This window comes from Phaenicophaeus curvirostris, chromosome 5 (genome assembly GCF_032191515.1).
Source record: "Phaenicophaeus curvirostris isolate KB17595 chromosome 5, BPBGC_Pcur_1.0, whole genome shotgun sequence".
NCBI classification, from domain to species: Eukaryota; Metazoa; Chordata; class Aves; order Cuculiformes; family Cuculidae; genus Phaenicophaeus; species Phaenicophaeus curvirostris.
Genome location: NC_091396.1, coordinates 50,099,280 through 50,118,717, shown reverse-complemented (window position 1 = coordinate 50,118,717; position 19,438 = coordinate 50,099,280). Strand labels below are relative to the sequence as shown.

Here is a 19,438-nt window from a genome sequence, read left to right as displayed (position 1 = left end):
ATTTTTGTGACAGCTGAATCAAACTTTAAGAAGAGATCATCCCCAAAGCCAGAAATTCACATCTAGATCACTGCCTAGACAAACCAGCGAAATTCTTCACAATGAGGGTGGTCAAACACTGGAACAAGTAGCACAGGGAAGTTGTGGATGCCCCCTCCCAGCTTGTATGGGGCCTTGAGCAGCCTGATCCAGTGGGAGGTGTGCCTGCCCTTGGGAGGGGGGTTGGAACTAGATGAACTTTGAGCTCCCTTCCAACCCAAAGCATTCCATGATTCTATGGCCATTCTGGATTTGTAGTCTTGTTGCTGAATTCAAAATTAGGGACAGAGTACATAAGTGTATCATAACCTAAGTGATAGTAGCTAGTAAGATCCTATTTGTAGTTTTGAATATATGGACTGACACCTGCATTTCTGAGCATATCAAGTTAATGGAAGACTGATGGAAAAGTTTCTTCTCCACTTCCTGAATCTAATTAAAATACAAAAAAAAAAATCAAGACAATACCTTCTATTTCTATTTTATTGCATTTCATTACTAGCCAGCATCAGTGTGTTATTACATCAGCTCCTAAAACCTCACTCTGGATATTAACATCCTATCTTTTATTTTTTAATATAGTGTTATTAATAGTGATTTTCTGTAAACTACAATTTAAAAAAGTTATTATTATTTAAATTAATTCAAGAAATTACACAGAGGAGTGGTCCAGCACATGATCAATCTACCATCTGCTGGCATCCTGGCTCTGGGCAGAGCTGTCAGGTAGGTTGGTTGTGAAGCAGAAAGTGATCAAGAGAAGAAGCCAAATGGAAATTAAAGATGAAGTAAGGTTGAGAAGTTGGAAGAAGTGGTCAGGGATGACAGAAATTAAGTGAAGTTGATGTGAAGATACTGCTAGAATGGGAAAGTTGGAGTAAACAGCTCCATCGGGAGGACTTCAAGGATGTCATGAATTTTGCAATTATTTATCACAAAGTTTATGTATAAATTCATAGCCAAATACTAACAGAAGAGATCTACAGGCAGTGTGGTATCCTTCGTAATCCCTATAAAGTGTATATGGCTAAAAATGGGCTTTACATAAGAATAATACAAATACAAAGAATAATATAAAATCTAAATACACTCTAATGCTTGACAGCAATGCATCCAGAGTACTTTACAAATCTGATGAGTATTTTAATTTAATTTTCAGTTCCTCTGTTTTAAATCTGAAGACATGCTTTTTGTAGATTAGCTTATGATAAAAGTGAAATTAAGGAATGCAGATACTGTAAGAATCCAGAAATTGCAGTAATTGTGTATGAAGAGCGTGGCAGAAAGAGCAGCTTTGGAAGAGCAACATGCAGTAGCTGCATACTGAGATGGACACACCAGAATCAGCCAATGCTCCTCTGCTTATTTCAGCTCTGTTTATTCCAACTTATCTTCCTCATCAGACTTTATTTAGATTGAAAGTGGTTGTCTTTAAAAACACAGTCATTGCTGAGATGTTAGACTCTTTGGAATAATTTGGCTGTAGCAATTCAAGGCAGATGTGCTCTCCTCATTGTATCCAGTGTATCTCTCACCACACTGTGGTAGGTTGTGAACCACTTCTGATGCGTTCATTCCTCCCTTCACCCCCTGGAAAAGGAGTTTCACCATGAAGAAAACAATAGGGTGCAGCGAGAAGGCATGTTTCGATCCTTTCAAAAAATATTCTCTGACAACGGCTTAAGCCAAAACGCGTGCACTCCTGAAATCCAGGACCTCATTGTCAAGATGCGTGCTCCAGGTTGGAAAACTCTGGGTGCATTCTTCTCTAGTTCATCAGTGACATTTCTGTTACAAAGAGGAATGTTAGTCTCTCAAATGCCTCTCTCTGCTTCTTCCTACCTGGACTCCTTTAATACACTTCTTAACAAGAATTGTTGTTCTAATTGCTTTTCTTGAGCGTAAAGCAGTCCAGACTCAGGATCATTTGGACACTTCACTGTAGTATGTCTAGCAATGGCAAAAGTGTGACTGTAGATTTTTACAAAGTTGATGTGGAGGATGAAAGGCAGGAGCGGTAAATTTACAATGGCTGTCTCTGAAATGCTTTTCTCCTTGAGATACTGCAGGACGCTTTTTTTTTTAATGTTTCTAATTGGTGCTTTAATTATGGTGATGGAAAGATGGCAGAAAGTTTTATTTTTGCTTTTGATCATCACCTGCTTTAGTAGTCCTTGTGCTCCAGTGCCATTAGAAGATAAAGGAAAATGATAATCATATGGGTGAGCTAAATAACCACAGCTGTGCACTCTTAACTTCATTACATGTGAGTCTTCATCCACCAGAGTCAAATTTGTCTCTGAATTCTGTTTTAGGACCACTGGCTTGTGCTATGGTCTTGAATTTGGTTTTACTTTTTGGATCACTTCCTCTTCTGTTATATTTGAGCTTCGGGAAAATATATTTTTCTGCACAGTGCTGAGATAGTATGCTAGTATCAAAAATTAATGACAAAATCCATGGATCCCAGCTTTTGGCATTTTCTTTCCTCTAGCTGTGTAATTAATTCAGTTAGGGATACTAACAGCTAATCTGCTTCAGGGAAAGTGACTGAAGTGCTGCAAACCTTTTGCTGATATTTTCTTATCCACTGGTCTTTGCTGCTGATTATAAGTTTGGAGTATATGGCTTGTGTGGACTGGCTATGGAGCACATCTTTCTTTGCAAGTCAATAACTCCTTGCAAAATGGCATATAATTTAAGGGTTAATATTAACCTGAACAGGTAGATTCAGATCTTGACACCTCTGAAAGGTCTTTTAAATATTTTAGCTTTATCAACAATGCCTGTTAGATCTATAAGGGCTTGTGAGAAGTATAGCATCAACTTGAGACAAATTCAAAGAGAGGAACTAGAAGGTTTTGGAGTGAGTCTGTCTCTAAAGAGAGCCCCAGGAGGTGCTGAGCCTGCTGGTAGCTGAAAGGGCATTCCTGGGGTGGCTAGAAGGAAAAGGCAGCAGCTCTATAAGAAGGGAGAACATGTCAACACCAGGAAGAGATAATAATTGCTCCAATTTTAGAATCAAATCAGTCTTACAAAATGATAGCATAAACAGAAGAGGAAAGACTTTTCTAAAGCCAGGCTTTAAAACTAGCTTACATCCAGAGTAGAGTGATACCTGGAAATCTCAAGTCAGCTGCAGTGAACCAAAATCAAAACCCAATATGCATTGAAGTCCATCCCCCCAAAGTGATTATAACTGGTAGTACTGTAACACCTCTTTCTATAAATGTTAGGCTCTGCATAGCATAGTTGTTGATTACAGGATCTTCAGAGGAAATTTTGTACTGCTTTGCCTGCTTATGCGAAGCCTTTTAGTATCATTTCAGGTTTTTTTTCTTATTTTTTTAAAGTTATTAGAGGTTCAAATCTTCAGTTCTTCTTACTGGAGTCATGCTCTTGTTACTGAACTGCAGGGATCATAGTATTTTACAGCTCTTAAAAGCAGATTATTGTGTGAAACCTAGTCAGAAATACCTGATTAAAACAAAAGCTTTATTTATCACTGTTCAGGTATTGATCTGTATTAAAGTAAATTGTAATAGTTAATTTTATCATATGGGAAGCAATTTTTATTATATTGCTTTCTGATTGTGGATAGACTGCAGCTGTTGTAGTATACAAACCCAAAATCTTCTGTTATCGTCAGGGTTTTTCTTAATCTACTTTAGCTTTTTTCTTTTGTAGGGTGCTTAATGTTTTATCACCTGTTTGAATGTTTACACAGAATTAATTAATAAATCAAAGACAGGTGTAGTAGGCAATTAATGGTTAAAAATCTGATTTAAGTGTAAGTTGAGACAGTATTTGGCAATTGACACTGCGTAGAAGAGCTTCCAAACCCTTCTATGAAAGGTGGATTGATCTATGGATGAAGATTTATCATCCTTAAAGAAGAACACAGAACCAATAGAGTAATGGTGAAGTAAATTAGGTCTGGAATATAATCGCTGTCCTTTTCCCAGCTATTGTTTCCTCTATTTGTTTCTCTTTTTTTTTTTTTCTGTGGTGGAAAAAGATGAGCACATTTGCTTTCTCCTTATCAAAGCACAGTCTTTGCCACCTCTCATTTGGTTTGAAACCAGCCTGTGGAAACTTCTCTGTGTTCTTGATGGTGCAGTGTTGAAATACCAAATCCTGTGTGCCAGGGTTTTGATGCAGGTGTTGCCATCTCTGAAAACCTGATATATATCCTAAAGAAAATTCTAATCTCAATATTGTTTAAGTTTGCCATATAGGGAGTAAAGAAAAAGACAGAGAGAAATGGAACTGCAACACAAAATCATTCATAATGCAGTGATTGCAAAAATTTTGGAGAAGGCTGGGAGGAGCAGATGGAGAGTTGCATGGAAGGACACTTCTAGGGGTGAGGCATTTTCCCACTTTCCATGTTTTTGTTGGAGGGAGCTACTCTGTCTTCCTCATTTTACTTTCCTTCCACTCCTCTGGGATCTGTAGGCTACCTAGACTAAAATTCACTTTGCGTGGGCTAGTTACCTGCAAGAATATTGGTTACTTGGCTAGTCACAACTAGTGTTTTTCACTAGAAAGATTGCAATATTGCAATCTTGATAGTGTCGATATCTAGCTGTTAAGTAAAAAAAAATATTCTTTGAAGGATTCTTCAAGAATTTCTTGTAAAAAATGATGTATGTTCTTGTATCCGAGAAGGGCAAGGGAAGACTGCTTATCCAAGAAGTCTAGCCTGAATATCTGTTCTTTGTTTAACCTTTCAATATCTAGTACAAGAAAGCATCTGCTCTATCCTTAGGGATGCTGCTGTTGTTACATTTCTAATGACTAAGGAAGCGTTCTGAAAACTCAACACTATGAAGGAATCTGCATTCTTTATTCCATTGTGGGGAAAGAAAATAAAAGAAAACAAAGAAATAACAGAACAAAAAAAGAAATCCCAAACAGAGCTAAAAAAAAGAATATGGATTTCTCCACCCTGCTGAGTTATTTCTAACATGAAGTTAAAATTTCTTTTTCTTGCTGTGTCTTTGAAAGTGGCCATGTCATGCAATAGATAAGTAGATCTCTCATTGATCTAGCTACACTAATTGTCTTTCCCTGTCTCAGTGCATTTCTTAATGAGATGCTGACCATACACTCATAAATCTGTCCCTACTGGTATGTGGCACTTTTCTTTACACCATCATAACTGTATTTTATTTCTTCCCCTGAACTGCACTGATGAACCAGATGAAAGCATTGACTCAACACTGGTGAAAATCAGGGTTATCAGGAATGGTAAGGCAAAATCCATTCAGGTACAGGGAAGGTACAGGGAACCCTTTCTTGCACTCCTGGGAGAAGAGAATATAGGTGTAACTCAGAAGGGAGTTGAAGGGAAGGAAGGAGGGAAGAAGGGAGAAATACATTCCAAATTTGGCCTCTTTGAGCATCCTTTGAAATTGCTTATGTCTGTACCATGAACCTCTGTTGTGCTTTATCTCCTCCAGTGTCTGAGAAGAGCATATATATACATGGAACCCTCTTATTTAACATTTTTTTTTTCTTGTCCAAAACTTAGTTGGTGCATATTAGAAAACCCTATGAGTGCTTTCTAGAGAGAGGAAGAAGATTGCAAAGGGGCGTATCAAGCCTAGAAAATTTCAGAGCCAGTGTTTCTGTATTTTCATAACACAGTATCCGTACTCACATTATGACTGCAGCTAGATCAATGCCTAGAGATTTAGAGAAATAACATTAGAGAAAGCTGCTGCTCTTTGAGAAGCTTGTTGCGTATTCCATCTGGGTCTAGACAAACACCCTGCAGAAGCGTGGTTTTGTGAGCAAAAACAGTGATGTAAAAAAAAAATCTTTCTTTACTTTGACCCGTGCCCTGTATGTGTTCAGGATTGTCTCTTCCAAGCTTAGTAACAAATGTGAGAGATTACAGCTTTTTATATCTGTCTTCCCTATGGCACTCACTACAGTTAAGAAACAGGGGATGGATTTTGCATCTTCTTGTGCAGCAATAGAACGGTTTATTTAAATAACATGAGAATTAAAATAGCACTGAGGCACCAAGAGAGTTGGTTAGACTGTAGCAGAAGCCTGTCTCTAATGCAATGGTTCATACCACTGCACTTAGCCCACAGAGGTGTCTGAAATGTCATATATATTTTCAAGTATATTATTCAGAAATCTGCTGCAATACTTTAAATGAATGTTGCCTTCTTCATTGATGTGCTGAGTAGACCTTGGACGGCAGCAAGCACCACATGGCTGTCTGCTCACTCCCCTCCCTGCAGGGGGAGAACAAGAGTGATAAAACTCATGGGTCAAAATAAAGACAGTGAAATCCCTTACCAAGTACTGTCAGGGTCAAAACAGACTTGACGTGTGGAATTTAACTTAATTTATTACCAATTAGCATAAATATTTCATTACTGATTTTAGTGTTCGGAAACAAAAAAGAAGAGAAGCATTCAAGAGGTCTTTCCTCCCCCTTTTCCAGGCTCAGTTCCCTCTCAGGCTCACTTCACTCCATACACCTCTACTGCACCCATGTTATCACTGCAGGTCACACTCAGTCATTCCAGTGCAGCAGTGACTGGCGCAGGGTTTGGAGTCAGGACACAGTGGCTTCTCTCTGCCCCTTTCTTTCTCAACCCTTTTCCTCTGGTCCTTCACTGGTCACCCATGGGGTGCAGTCCCTTCAGGGAAGTACCTGCTCTGCCACGGTGCACCTTCCACTCCCCTGACCTTATTATTCCCTCATTCCCTACTCTGGTCCCTCCTCCTCTGCCTGTCCAGCATTTCTGCCCTTTCTTAAATACGTGTTCCCAGAGGAGCCACTATCTAGTCTGAGGGACTCAGCAGTGTCCTGGGGTGGATCTGCTGAAGCAGGCTGGAACTGGCTGTGTACAGAGAACACGGAAAACCAAGATTGTTATATTGTACTTAGATGTTATCTCTAAACCAATGATATTTAAAATACATTTAGTTTCAATCTCATTGTGAATGTGAAGGAGCTAGGGCAAGTTAGAAAGAAATCCACAGTGATACGTATAGGCAGTAGTGAAGTTTATGTGACCATACCACTGATCACCAAGCAGCTCTGTGAGCCTAATGCTGTGCTAGTGTTTCTGTACAGCATGTTGAGATGGGCATTGCACTTCACTGAGGTGTGTGCCATGCCCTGGACCAGGGCTGGGTTGCATTTGACTGAACCAAAAGGCAAGTAGTGTGAACCTATGACTATCTGCACTGTTTACCCTAGCCTAGCAAAAATGTTTTGAATAAGGACATACCTAAAGTTTGTGGCACAGAAAAAAATAGAACCAAGATATGTGATATTCTGTTTTATGCTTTGAGTAAAAAGACTGGCTTTCCTCTTATTAAAATATTTTGATCTGGCGAAAGTGATTTAGAAGACAAGCTATTTAGTTAGAGCATGGGAAGAGATAATCTGCTCCAACAATAGCTGGCAGCATGGAAGAGGGCATAAAGTTAAGAGTAGCTAAAGGGAATAAAAGAAATGTTAAAGAAATGCGTTTTCTTTGAAGGAGTGCTCCAGAGTTGTGGAGAGATAAGGACAGTGTGTTCCAAGCAGCCACATTATACTAGCACTAAAAATATGATATTGGTTGTCTAGGGAAAAAGGTGTACAACTTGCTGGTAGTCTTGTGGGTATTTGTCAGGAATTCAGATAAGAAAATGCTGGGAAGGTGGAGGAGCTGTCTGAGCTCACTGTGAAGCAGCAGATGTTCCAGTGCTATTTTTGTTTGAGTAGTACTGTATATTGGAGGAGTTTCTGTGAAATGGGAGGTGACACTACAAAATTTTGGAATAAGCATATTTCAAATATGCTGTTCATGGAAATATATGTGTTCCATACATTTAGCATTTAGTCTAGTCTGATAAATGGCTGTAATGTCTTTTCATCTTACACTTAACGTCTCTTACTCTGTTTGGGAAGGAATATGTATCATCCCCGTGGTCACCGCTTGAGAAGTTAAGAACCTTGTATAGTACTTCTGTTGTCATCAGTTAGGTCAGAAAAATTCTGCCAGTTAATTCAATTGCAAAAGGGAGGAGCGGTAAAAGAATCCAGCTCGTCAGCTTTAATCTGTGGGATCAGAGAGGAAAGGATAAAAGGGAAAAAAAAAAGGAAAAAGGATTTCTTTTAACTCCTGAAATTATTGGATAAGGCCAATGTGGATAAGACCCCTGTGTATGTAATAGAAAATAAAGAAAAAGCGAGGTCACAATTATTGACGGAAAAGATGCATAAGAACTAAATTCCACTGATAAGGGTGTTTTCATGAGAATGTCTGTCCTCATCCCTCTTGGCACTAGAGCAGAGTGACAGTAGGTTGTTTGAATTAATATGAAGGAGATATCATTGATGTCGGTGTTTAGCACTTAGACCACCTCAAGAGTAAAATCAGCACCTTCATTACTGAGTGGAAATAACCCCTCACAGGTGGCTATATCACAGAAAACTCTTCATTGCTTTCTTAGATTCCTCCTTAAGTCTTTTCCAGATTAGTTCTAGGTAGATTTAGATTGAAGTCTCTTTCATTAGCAGGCATTGATTTATTTATATTTGATGAAACTCTTACAAATTATTTGCTTCACTAGTGTGGAGAGAACGTGTTGGTAAAACAAGATTAAGAAAAGGAGTAGGAAATATATCTTTCAAGAGTGTTTTTTAAGAGCGTTTTCATTTTACTTAAATCACTATAAGATGAATTACTTTGCCTGGAGAAATGTCTCTATTGCTGTTTCATTTTGACCCTTATAGAAAACTGTATTTATTGCAACAAATTGGGCTCAGTGCATGTGTTAGCCTGGCTGGAGTTGCTCAGCTGTTTGCCAGTGTTTGGCTCCAGACTGAAAATACTATTTGAAAGAGAAGTTTGTATGAACCTTTTCAAATTTCCAACCTTTAGTGTTATTTATGTATATGTAGCGTTGTATATATATGTGGTGGTTTATATACATATATATTTATTTCTTTTAATAATGTCTTTGTTCAGTATGATACTGCAGTGGCTTAGGCTAATGTAGTCTCATCTTGATATAACTGTGCCAAAACTGGAGTGTAAAGGCCGTATTTTCTTATTCCTGAGAATGTGGGCAGCGCAAAATGGTGTTCTTTGTAGTAAAACAGCAAGGCCAACTCCATCTGCAAAAAAACCCATGAGAACCAACCTTTTTGTAATGTGTGACTACTACAATGTACATATTCCACGAATAATGACACTTATGCCTCAATATATTTTTGATCTGTAACAGTTGTAATCTACTGTGAATATCCTCTGAATGCATGCCTAGGTGTAAAAAGACCTTCTTTTCATTGTATCCTGAATTTCATGTATTGTTGTCCATCAAGTAATTCTACTTCAGAATCTTGCTTTTGTGCTCTTATCAGTAGCTCTAAAAATGATCTGCTTGATTGACCATTGCTTTCTGACTTCATTTGTACCCATGGGAGAGTAAGAAAAAAATAGACCCTCAGCTGCTCCACTTTTGTGCGAATGACTGAGGTTCACAATAACCATGAGTCAGGTCTTTCTGCAGATTCTCCCATTAGTGTGGTTACCATTTAAAAGAAACCCCAAACTTAAAAAACCCATCAACCTTCAGCTGAATTTATCAGTCATGAACAAGTGGATGTCTTGAACATTTGGTACTGATTTGCAGGCTGTTCTTCTCACACCTGTTTCTGCCATAAGACAAGTTCTGACATATATTGAAATGCATTTCAATGTTGCTATATGAAGGCCAGAGTAAGGATTACTGTGCATAACTTTGCTTTACTAATAGTGTTTGGTGGCTCCAACGTAATTTTTGTCCATGGATTCCCACTACTGTACAGCATTGCATGTGCCTCCTAACTTCCATTGTAACAAGGTATCTGCCATTTCATTTTTACATATCAGAAAACTGAGTATAGAATCACAGAATCATAGAATCACCTGGGTTGGAAGGGAGCTACAAGGATCATTGAGTCCAACTCCTGTCCCTGCATAGGACAACCTCAACATTCACATCATGTGTCCGAGTGCATTGTTCAAATGCTTCTTGAATATTGTCAGGTTTGGTGCCATGACTGCTTCCCTGGGGACCCTGTTCCAGTGCTCTGCTACCCTCCTGTGTGAAGAACCTTTTCCTAATATTCAATTTAAACCTCCCCTGGAACATCGTCCTGCCATTCCCTCGGGTCCTGTCGTTAGTCAACAGAGAGAAGAGATCAGCTCCTGCTCCTCCTCCTTCCCTTTTGAGAAAGCAGTAAACTGGAATGTAATACCCCTTCAATCGCCTCTTCTCCAGGCTGAACAGACCAAATGACTTTAGCTGCTCCCCGTATGACTTCCCCTCTAAACCTTTCACCAACTTTGTGGCCTTCTGTAGACACTCTCCAGTAGCTTGATACCCTTTTTATACTGTGCACTCTGTTGTCTCATGTTCAACTTGCCGTTGACCAGAACCCCCAGATCCCTTTCTGGAGTGCTGCTCTCCAGCCTCTCACTCCCCAGTCTGTATGTATATCCAGGGTTGCTGTGTCTTAGGTTAAAAGCCAGCACCTGCCCTTGTTAAACTTCATGCAATTGGTGATTACGCAGCTCTCCAATTTGTGTAGGTCCCTTTGCAGTGCCTCTTTGCCCTCAAGAGTACAAGTAGAATAAGTCGCTAGTCATCTTTAGGAGAAGCAATCAAGTTACTTGGCCAGACTAGTAAATAAACAGCAACCTGATTAAATCTTCATCCTCCATGACAAAAAGCAAGTGTGCCAATCTAAGACAGTGCATAATACTCATGTGATCAATTGCTTTCCCTTCACAACACTTAGAGTAAGTTTGAAATCCTGTCATCGTGAATGTGTGTCTATACCTCTTAAAGAAGTGTGATCATCCTTTAGTATTTTAGCAGATTGCTTAAAATGACTCTCCAGAAAAAGAGCAAATAAGAAGTCAAGTCAAGTTTTATATTCTTGTGTTGTTTTTCTCCTTGGTACTTCAGTGGCAGTTTTTCCCATGTCTTGTAATAGATTAATCTTATTTATGGCTTGTTGGGTGCTGGGTGCTGGTGAGTATACATATGCATCTGTGGAGGTGTGAATGTGTGCTTTTTCTTACACATTGAACCTGAATTAGAGTGTACTGGAGCCTTTCTGAAGCACAGGGCTGCTTTCCCAGGCTGTGTTTCTGGTAGGTTAGTAGTGCATGGAAAATGGGATTCAAAATTTTCTCGGACCAAGTGTAAAAGACTGTGTTGGACTATGTTTGTCTCAACATTGCTACCGCATCACTACCACTTCCTGGCCTCAGCATCCTGTTGTTGCGGAAGAGTATGCTCAGACCTGCCTAACGTTGTGAGTGATGAGAAGAGCTGCGATGCTGCATGTTGTGCTTCTGGTTGTCTTTTGCTAGCAAGTTTTTGGGTGGATCCAGACAAAACACCGTCCGTCCTAAGTGCTGCAGTTTGGCAGGACCTGCCTTTCATAAACTCATGTTGAGTGGGCCTGGCCACCTGGTTGTCCTGTATGTGCTGTGAGATGGTACCCAAGAACGCCTTGGAAGGAGGAACTTATGGAAAGCTCCTCCACCCATGAGCTGCATGCAAGAGAAGGCTAGCACAAGAAGCACTTGCCTGACTAGAAATAAGAAACAATGCTGTGTTAAGGGTTACCAGAGTTTTTACATCATTTACAATTAGACAATCAGAAACATGTGCTCCAGCACATGGACGGCTCATGCCCTGGCATGTGGACAGCTTGTGTGAGACGATGCAAACCAATCACACAATGCCTCTGTGTGTGGTGTGATATGACATAAACCAATCACATAAGGATGCTCTGTCTATAAGAAGGGCCCAACTCAATGAGGGGGGCCTCCTTTTTTCCTGGCCATGGTGGAGCAAGACTCTGTCTCACTGCACCAAGACTGAGCCAATGGTACATCGCTGGATTTGTGCTAGTGGTTAATTAGCTGTCTCTCTACTGTTCTCTTAGGGATTCTGACTTTTCCTCTCTTTTCCTCTGTCCTATCGCTGTCATCGGTTGTTATAGAAAATAAACTTCACAAGATTGTATGGCATCTGACCTCGTTTGTGCCTTAATCTCGCTCATGGGATTGTTTAAGAACCCTCCCCGGTATTGTATCGAGACATTTTAAATTGGTGTAGTTGGCAGGATCCCTAGAGACAAGACTGCTCTACCATCTTGCTGTGTTGGATGCAGTCCTCTCAGGATGAAATAACCCCCTTTGTGTTGCATTAAGGTGTGACCTCCTGAGAGTGAAGAGGGGAAACTTGAATACCAAGGTGTGGCCCTCTCAGGACGAAAACACCTTTGCATTGCTTTTGTGTTAGATTCAGATCTAGCCTCCTGGGAGAGAAAATGGGAAATCTAACAGACACAGAGATTCAATATTACCTGGGCAAGGCTCTCACTAACAAGGAGAGAGGGTTGTATTCCACCTAATAAGCTCACAAAAGGCAGAAAGAGACATACCAGGTGACAGTAGTATGATCAGTCTGCCATTCTCAAGGTACATAGTCCCAGAAATGCACTCAAAAATACATTTTTTTTATTTTGTTATTTCCTTTTTCTAGAAAAAGCAAGTGAGTCAAACAAAGATCCGGGTGATCTCTACCATCCTCTTCATCCTGGCAGGCTGCATTGTCTTTGTGACCATTCCTGCAGTTATCTTCAAACACATCGAGGGATGGACAGCCTTGGAGTCCATCTACTTTGTGGTTGTCACTCTGACTACTGTTGGCTTCGGCGACTTTGTAGCAGGTGAGCCGCTTTGAGCCTAGGTGCTGTGTATGAGGGCTTTGGCTCTTGGGATTTCTTTTCTGATGCAGAGAGGAGGCTTTCCACACTGTATTATATTCCAATGAAATGATGCGAGAAGTTTCTGTTGAGGTTACTGGTCAGTAGGACACCAGGTTGATTTAAGATCCAGATGCTTTGCTGTCTGCAGATTGTAAGCTTTCAGAAATGTAGATAATGGGAGCCTGGGAAGTCTTGATTATCCTTTATCGTGCAATGAATTATGCAAAAGTTAAATTACTTTCACACTGAATTCAAGATTTATATTAGTCCATTTGGGCTTAATCTGAGGCTGACTGCAGAAGCAAGTAGCCAAAATGATGAATGGAAGAAGTTTTCACAAAGTAGAGTTGAGCCATAGGGCTGAAGACATCTCTGCTTGGATGCAGTAGTGGGCTGCTACTACAGCAGATGCAGCATTTCAGAAACTGCATTTTGTTCTCCAGCCTTGGCAGAAATTTTGACTTTGCATTTGCCCTGTTAAGGAAAACTCGTGTGCAAAAGGACTGATGGAGTATGCATCTCAGTGCTAGGAGGTTACTCTCCAAGATTAATACAGTACTAGCAGGAACTATAAATATCCATCCTTATTGATTCCTAAAGAAGGAATCAAGATTGTTAGCTGGAGAGATGAGAGAATTTTTTTTTTCTTTTTCCCCACATAACTGCCTTGCTAACAAAAAGGTGGTTAAAATAAGTGTATATTTTTTCCCATTAGTGGATGACCTCTACTCCTCATTCCTGCTAGCCGTCCTTTTAATTAGGACACTAAGATGCCTGTGTTACAAATAGCCATATTACGGTGCTGTTTTGTTACTTCCCATAAATCAGTGAAATATGTGTTAAAAACATCAAAAGAAACTACAGGGATGTATAAAGTTTTCTTTGCTGAAGAGCTGCAGACAAGTATTTTTGCAGAGAAAGACTCTAATCCTCATTTATTATGACACAGTGGTATAGAAGACATGAATTATTGAGGAAGAAAAGGCACTGAACAAAGAGAGCCCCAGATATGAAAAAGAAGTGTTTTACAAGCATTCAGATACAGAAGTAATTGTGTTAGCTTGGTCCATTTTAATCACTTAAATGTGAAAAGTAGCTCACTGATATTCTGTCTTTGTGATATCACAGTGTAAAATAAAAATAATTCACAATATTTTTCTTAAGCATATCACACTTCAGTATTGTTTTAATGGTGTGGTAGTAAAAGAGATCTGAATATTAAATTAAATTGTCCTCTATCCAACATGATTAGTAGAATATAATTCACAGCTGAGTGTCTGCTAACAACCAGGATTTTTCAAAAGTCAGATGGAGAGCCTTGAATGAGAAAACTTCAGAGATCTCACGATAAGCGTTTAATGCAGGTGATCACCAGGAGATTTGGGTTTTATTGCTGGTTTTGAGACAGATTTTCTGTCACTTTAATCTCTTAGTATCTCTGTTCCTTCTACATCAGATCAAAAATACTACATCATATTGGCTAAAACAACCTCAATGGAGCTATGCTGATTTATTACACCTAGAAAGTGTCCCAGCTCTCAGCAAGCTGGGAAAGGTTTTGTACTACTGTCAAACATACAATTGTAGATGAAGCCTGAAAAAACCCAGAATATTTGATTGGCTGAAAAAAGTAGTCTTATACTTTCTCATGCCCTGATTACTCTGTAAGATAGGTGTAGACATTCTATTTTATAGTGAGCTTCCTCAGGAACATGTATGATTAGAGAGCCTCATTGTACCATAGCAACAGCAGCCCTCGCCTCCCATTGTCTCACACTCTTAAAGACTGGAAAAAAGAGAGTGATACTTGTGGTCTATGGGAAGACATTAACATAAAAAACAATATTTCAGTCCCTGCCAATTCTCAAAGTCTGACTTTCTATGGGGATGTCTGAATGATGTACATACACTTGTACTGAATCTAGATAAAATTAGAGTCATGAGAACGTTTTGGGTTGCAAAAAAATCAGGAGGAAATGCTAAACTGTGTTGTATGTTAATTTTAATGGGGGAAAATGCCAAAATCTCTCTGTAGTCATGCAGCAGAGGTACAGATTGGTGTCTAGCTCTTGTCTAACCAAGGCTGGAGTTCAGGAAATACATAATTCTCTGTCCAAGTTCCCTGGTAGGCTTGCTTTTCAGGCAGCAATTTATGCAGGTATCACCAATGTGGTGTTTGTTCACCTGTACTGAGGGATATGGCTTTGCCCATGGGGCTGTGCAGACTCTGCCACTTGCTGTCTTCAGCTCAGGGTTGTGCCTGCCTCTCACTGACACTCATTCTCTCAGCACACACAGCACTGTGATAGGACTGGGAGTCTCAAAAGTGAGGTTGTGGTTGCTTTCTTTTGGAAAAGCTTATTCTATTCTGTGGTAGGTCTGGCTGCTGCTTCACTCATTTTAGGCTCTACATAGTCCATTAGATTTGCCAAATGTTTCACATACTTGTTTTCCCAGATCATCCTGAGACTTGCATGAAGACCACATAGGATATTTGTTGCTTCATTTGATCCATATCTTCTCTCAAGTCACTGGCCAGAGAATGTATTGCTGTAATTGATACCCAAGCAGACAGTATTTCCGTATTATCAGTGCTGATGCACAGTTGGCTTCCTGTCAAATATCCTGATTTGAAGGGGAGGACAAAACTGCTTTTCTTTCTCCTACACACAGGTCTCTCAATCCTCAAAAATCTGGAAACTCTATAACCTGAGGGGGTTGCACTGTACCGTTTTTCAACTACCAGGCTGTAGGCAGCTCAGAATAAAGATGACCAGCTGTATTAATATTTTTTATCTTGGAAATATATTGATGCTGTTGCAAGCACTATCAAAGCAGGAATTTCAGGAAAAGTGTTTACTAGGTGCCCTGGCAGGTCACAGTGGCATAACAGTAGGGAGTTTGCAAGAGTCTTAAATTAAAATAGGCTGTGTTCTTCCCATCTGCTATGCCTCTTGTCTTTTTTTAGAACTGTGGTGATGTTGGGAAGAGTCAAGAAATGTTTTCAGGAATTTCTCAGAATTACAGATATTTTGTCATAATTTTTGCACCTCGTGATTCCTAAGCATAAGTATGTGCTTATTTCAGGAGGAAATGCTGACATCCATTACCGGGAGTGGTATAAACCTTTAGTGTGGTTCTGGATCCTTGTTGGCCTTGCCTATTTTGCTGCTGTCCTGAGTATGATTGGAGACTGGTTAAGAGTCCTGTCCAAGAAAACAAAAGAAGAGGTATGACTAGTACTTGCTCAGTAAATTGTCATTTTGCAAGAGAGCTTTAAGTGCCTGATTTCCTGCTTGTGAAAAGAAGGATGCTTCTCTGCATGACCAATGCTCCTCATGGTTTACCTCACTAGCTGCCTTTGGTATCCAGTTAGTTCTGATCATAACTCCTTCACAAAAAGGGGGGAAATAAAAGCAACTAAAGCAACCTAGGTTGTGACACCTCTATCAGTACTACCACTAAGAGATGTGCTACCATCAGTACTACTACTAAGAGATGGTGTGCTGGCAAGGACTGCCAGTATGTCACCACAGAGCAAGCGGGGGCGAGTACATCTGGTGATGGTAAGGATGAAACTGGTACTGAGGTGTCAGTTATTCCAAGGACCAGTCAATTGGGAATGAACTCTATTCCCTTTATGAGGGCTGAAGTTTCGCCAGCTCAGCTGAAGTGCATTTACTCCAATGCACGCAACATGGACAATATGCAGGAGGAGTTGGAAGCTGTTGTAGGGCAAGGAGACTATGATGTCATTGCCATCACGGAAATGTGGTGGGATGACTCATATAACTGGAGGGCAGCTATGGTGGGGTATAAACTTTTCAGGCAGGACAGGAAGGGTAGGAGAGAAGTTGGGGTAGCCTTCTATGTTAGAGAGTGCTTTGATACCCTTGAGCTTGATTATGGTGAGGAGGGGACTGAGTGCCTGTGGGTTAAAATCAGAGGAGCCCACAAGAAGGCGGATATTGTGATGGGAGTCTGTTACAGACCACCCAGCCAAGAAGAAGCAGCTGATGAGCTCTTCTATAAACAACTGAGAGTAGTCTCAAGATCGCTACCTCTTGTCCTTGTGGGAGGCTTCAGTCATACAGATGTCTGCTGGAAGTACAACACAGCAGAAAGGAAGCAGTCTAGAAGGTTCCTGGAGTGCGTGGAAGACAACTTCCTCACACAAATGGTGAAAGAAAGCATCTGCACTAGCTGAGGCCCAGTGCATACCCTATGCACCCCCATTAGTAAAGAGGCTTCACAAAGAGTTTGGCTGTCAGATTGATCACCAGTAGAAACCTGTAGGTGGAAAACTGGTCTCTCATGGTGGATGTGATATGCTGCCAATACAATTCTAAGTGGGCACCTGCTTGTCTGGCCTGAGGAACCAAAGATGGCTTCCTTGTGGATCACTGAATGCAGAAATTGAGTTCCCCCTACAGCAGCCCAAATAAACCATTGACCTTAGAGAGCTCCAGCAGAAGTCCTGCTCCTGAATCTGTTTTCCTTTAGCTGAACTTTGGAAAATACCTATGTTGACTGAGATATTGCTTGGTCAATTATCATCTTTTTTTTTCTTATTTTGGAAGAAATATTCAACGCAGCAGCCATATAGATGCTTTATTCTTAGCCATTATTCTGCTGTCAGGTACAAAGGAATAAAATGGAGCAAAGCAGTGAGACTTAAGGATATGCTCATGGTGCCCACATAGAACATGTGTTGAAAACTCCTACAGCTGGCGTAAGAGTGTGGCATTTGGACAGCTGCACAATGGAAACTACCGTTATAGAAAGCTTAATTCATCCCTGAGAATGAACCCCAGACTGAATTATTCAGAGGTCCACTTGAAACTGTTTAATAGGTATTTCCAGTGTTAATTGCTCTGTGGCACTAAACAGAACCTTCAGTGGAAATGAACAGCTCCATCCAAGAACAATAAGGGAAAATACATTACTGTACTGCTGGACTGGTTGTTGCGCTGTTCTGAAACATATTGGTATCACTATATTTGATCAATTTTGTTCACTCTTGATCATCTACTGCTGATACTATAAGTCAGGAATTTTGTTCTTAACCAAGGATGGATTAGCATGAACACCTCCCATCACATAACACAGCTATAAAATGTGTGGGGTGGCAAAACCTGAAACAGGCAGAGAAGTGATATGCCACATAAGCCATTAGCTAGTCACTATTTTTGTGTATTTAGACCTTGTCCAGTATAACCACTTTGCTGCTGATGTTTGGGTCCAGATGGATGCACTGGAGCTGAGATTGGCCTCCAATTTTACGCCAGAGAATAAAATGCTTGTGCTGCGGTTCTATAGGAAAGGGTGTTTCTTTTTACTTCCCCCCCCCTCATTCATGTCTCTTTCTTGTTGTTGTAAAGGTTGGAGAAATAAAAGCCCACGCAGCAGAGTGGAAAGCAAATGTGACAGCTGAGTTCAGAGAGACACGGAGGCGGCTCAGCGTGGAGATCCATGACAAACTTCAGCGGGCAGCCACTATCCGGAGCATGGAGCGCAGGCGCCTGGGCCTGGACCAGCGGGCCCACTCCTTAGACATGCTGTCTCCAGAGAAACGCTCTGTCTTTACTGCCTTGGAAACAGGACGCTTCAAGGCCTCATCTCAGGAAAGCATCAACAACAGACCTAACAACCTGCGCCTTAAAGGGTCAGATCAGCTCAACAAGCACGGTCAGGGGGCATCTGAGGACAACATCATTAACAAGTTTGGATCGTCTGCTAAGATGACTAAAAGGAAAAACAAAGACCTTAAAAAGACCATCCCTGAGGATGTGCGCAAAATTTATGAGACCTTTCGAAACTACTCCTTGGATGAAGAAAAAAAGGAAGAGGAGACAGAGAAGATGTGTAATTCTGAGAACTCTTCTAGCACTGCAGTCCTGACCAATTGCATCCAGCAGCACTCAGACCTGGAGAATGGAGTGATCCCAAATGAAACCAAAGAAAGGGAACATGAAAACAAAGCGTTACTTGAAGACAGAAATTAAATGTAAAAGATGCTTGACTTGAATTAACAATGTTAATGTTTTTATACACATATATATATTGAGACACGTGCCTTATACAGACTCCTTATTCAGTCTGAATTATATAGCATCGAAGAATATTTCACTGTGCCATAAAGACTCAAGCTTGCTCTGCCAAAACAAATCAGGAACACAACACTGCAGAATGGCAACAGAAAGCTACGCACATGGAAATTTCAGCCTGTATAAGATTACCAGGGGAAGACACAAAGGAAGAGACTGAACCATGGCAGTATCACCAGAGTGCTCATACCACGGCATCATATTAGACAAAGGGCAGCTATGTAAGAAAAGCCTTTGAAAGGGATGAAAAAGCGTGTACCTTTGTAATGGAGTATGCATCCATAAAGCCTTCCCCTGGTGATTAAAAAGAGGAGAAATTATTGGAGTGAACTAGAAACTTTCACTAAGGCTTAGTTTATGTTTTGGCACGTGATCCAAGCTAGATTTTTTTTTCCATTTTTGAATCAGATGCATTATGTTTCTAAACTCCAAAAGAATGTCCATGGACACAGACACCAGCTGGGTGCTGCTTTTGAGGGTCTGATTTCTCTTT

The 19,438-nt window shown here is 40.4% G+C and overlaps 1 protein-coding gene across 1 annotated transcript in view; it reads left to right on the top strand.

The window, feature by feature from the left end:
* KCNK10 (potassium two pore domain channel subfamily K member 10) overlaps positions 1-18,941 on the top strand; it is a 63,892-nt gene extending 44,951 nt beyond the window's left edge. The window contains exons 5-7 of the mRNA XM_069858640.1: positions 12,613-12,799; positions 15,926-16,068; positions 18,220-18,941. Coding sequence (XP_069714741.1) covers positions 12,613-12,799; positions 15,926-16,068; positions 18,220-18,843 — 954 coding nt within the window. The 3' untranslated portion in view covers positions 18,844-18,941. The remainder of the gene's footprint in view (positions 1-12,612; positions 12,800-15,925; positions 16,069-18,219) is intronic.
* Positions 18,942-19,438: the final 497 nt, after the last annotated feature.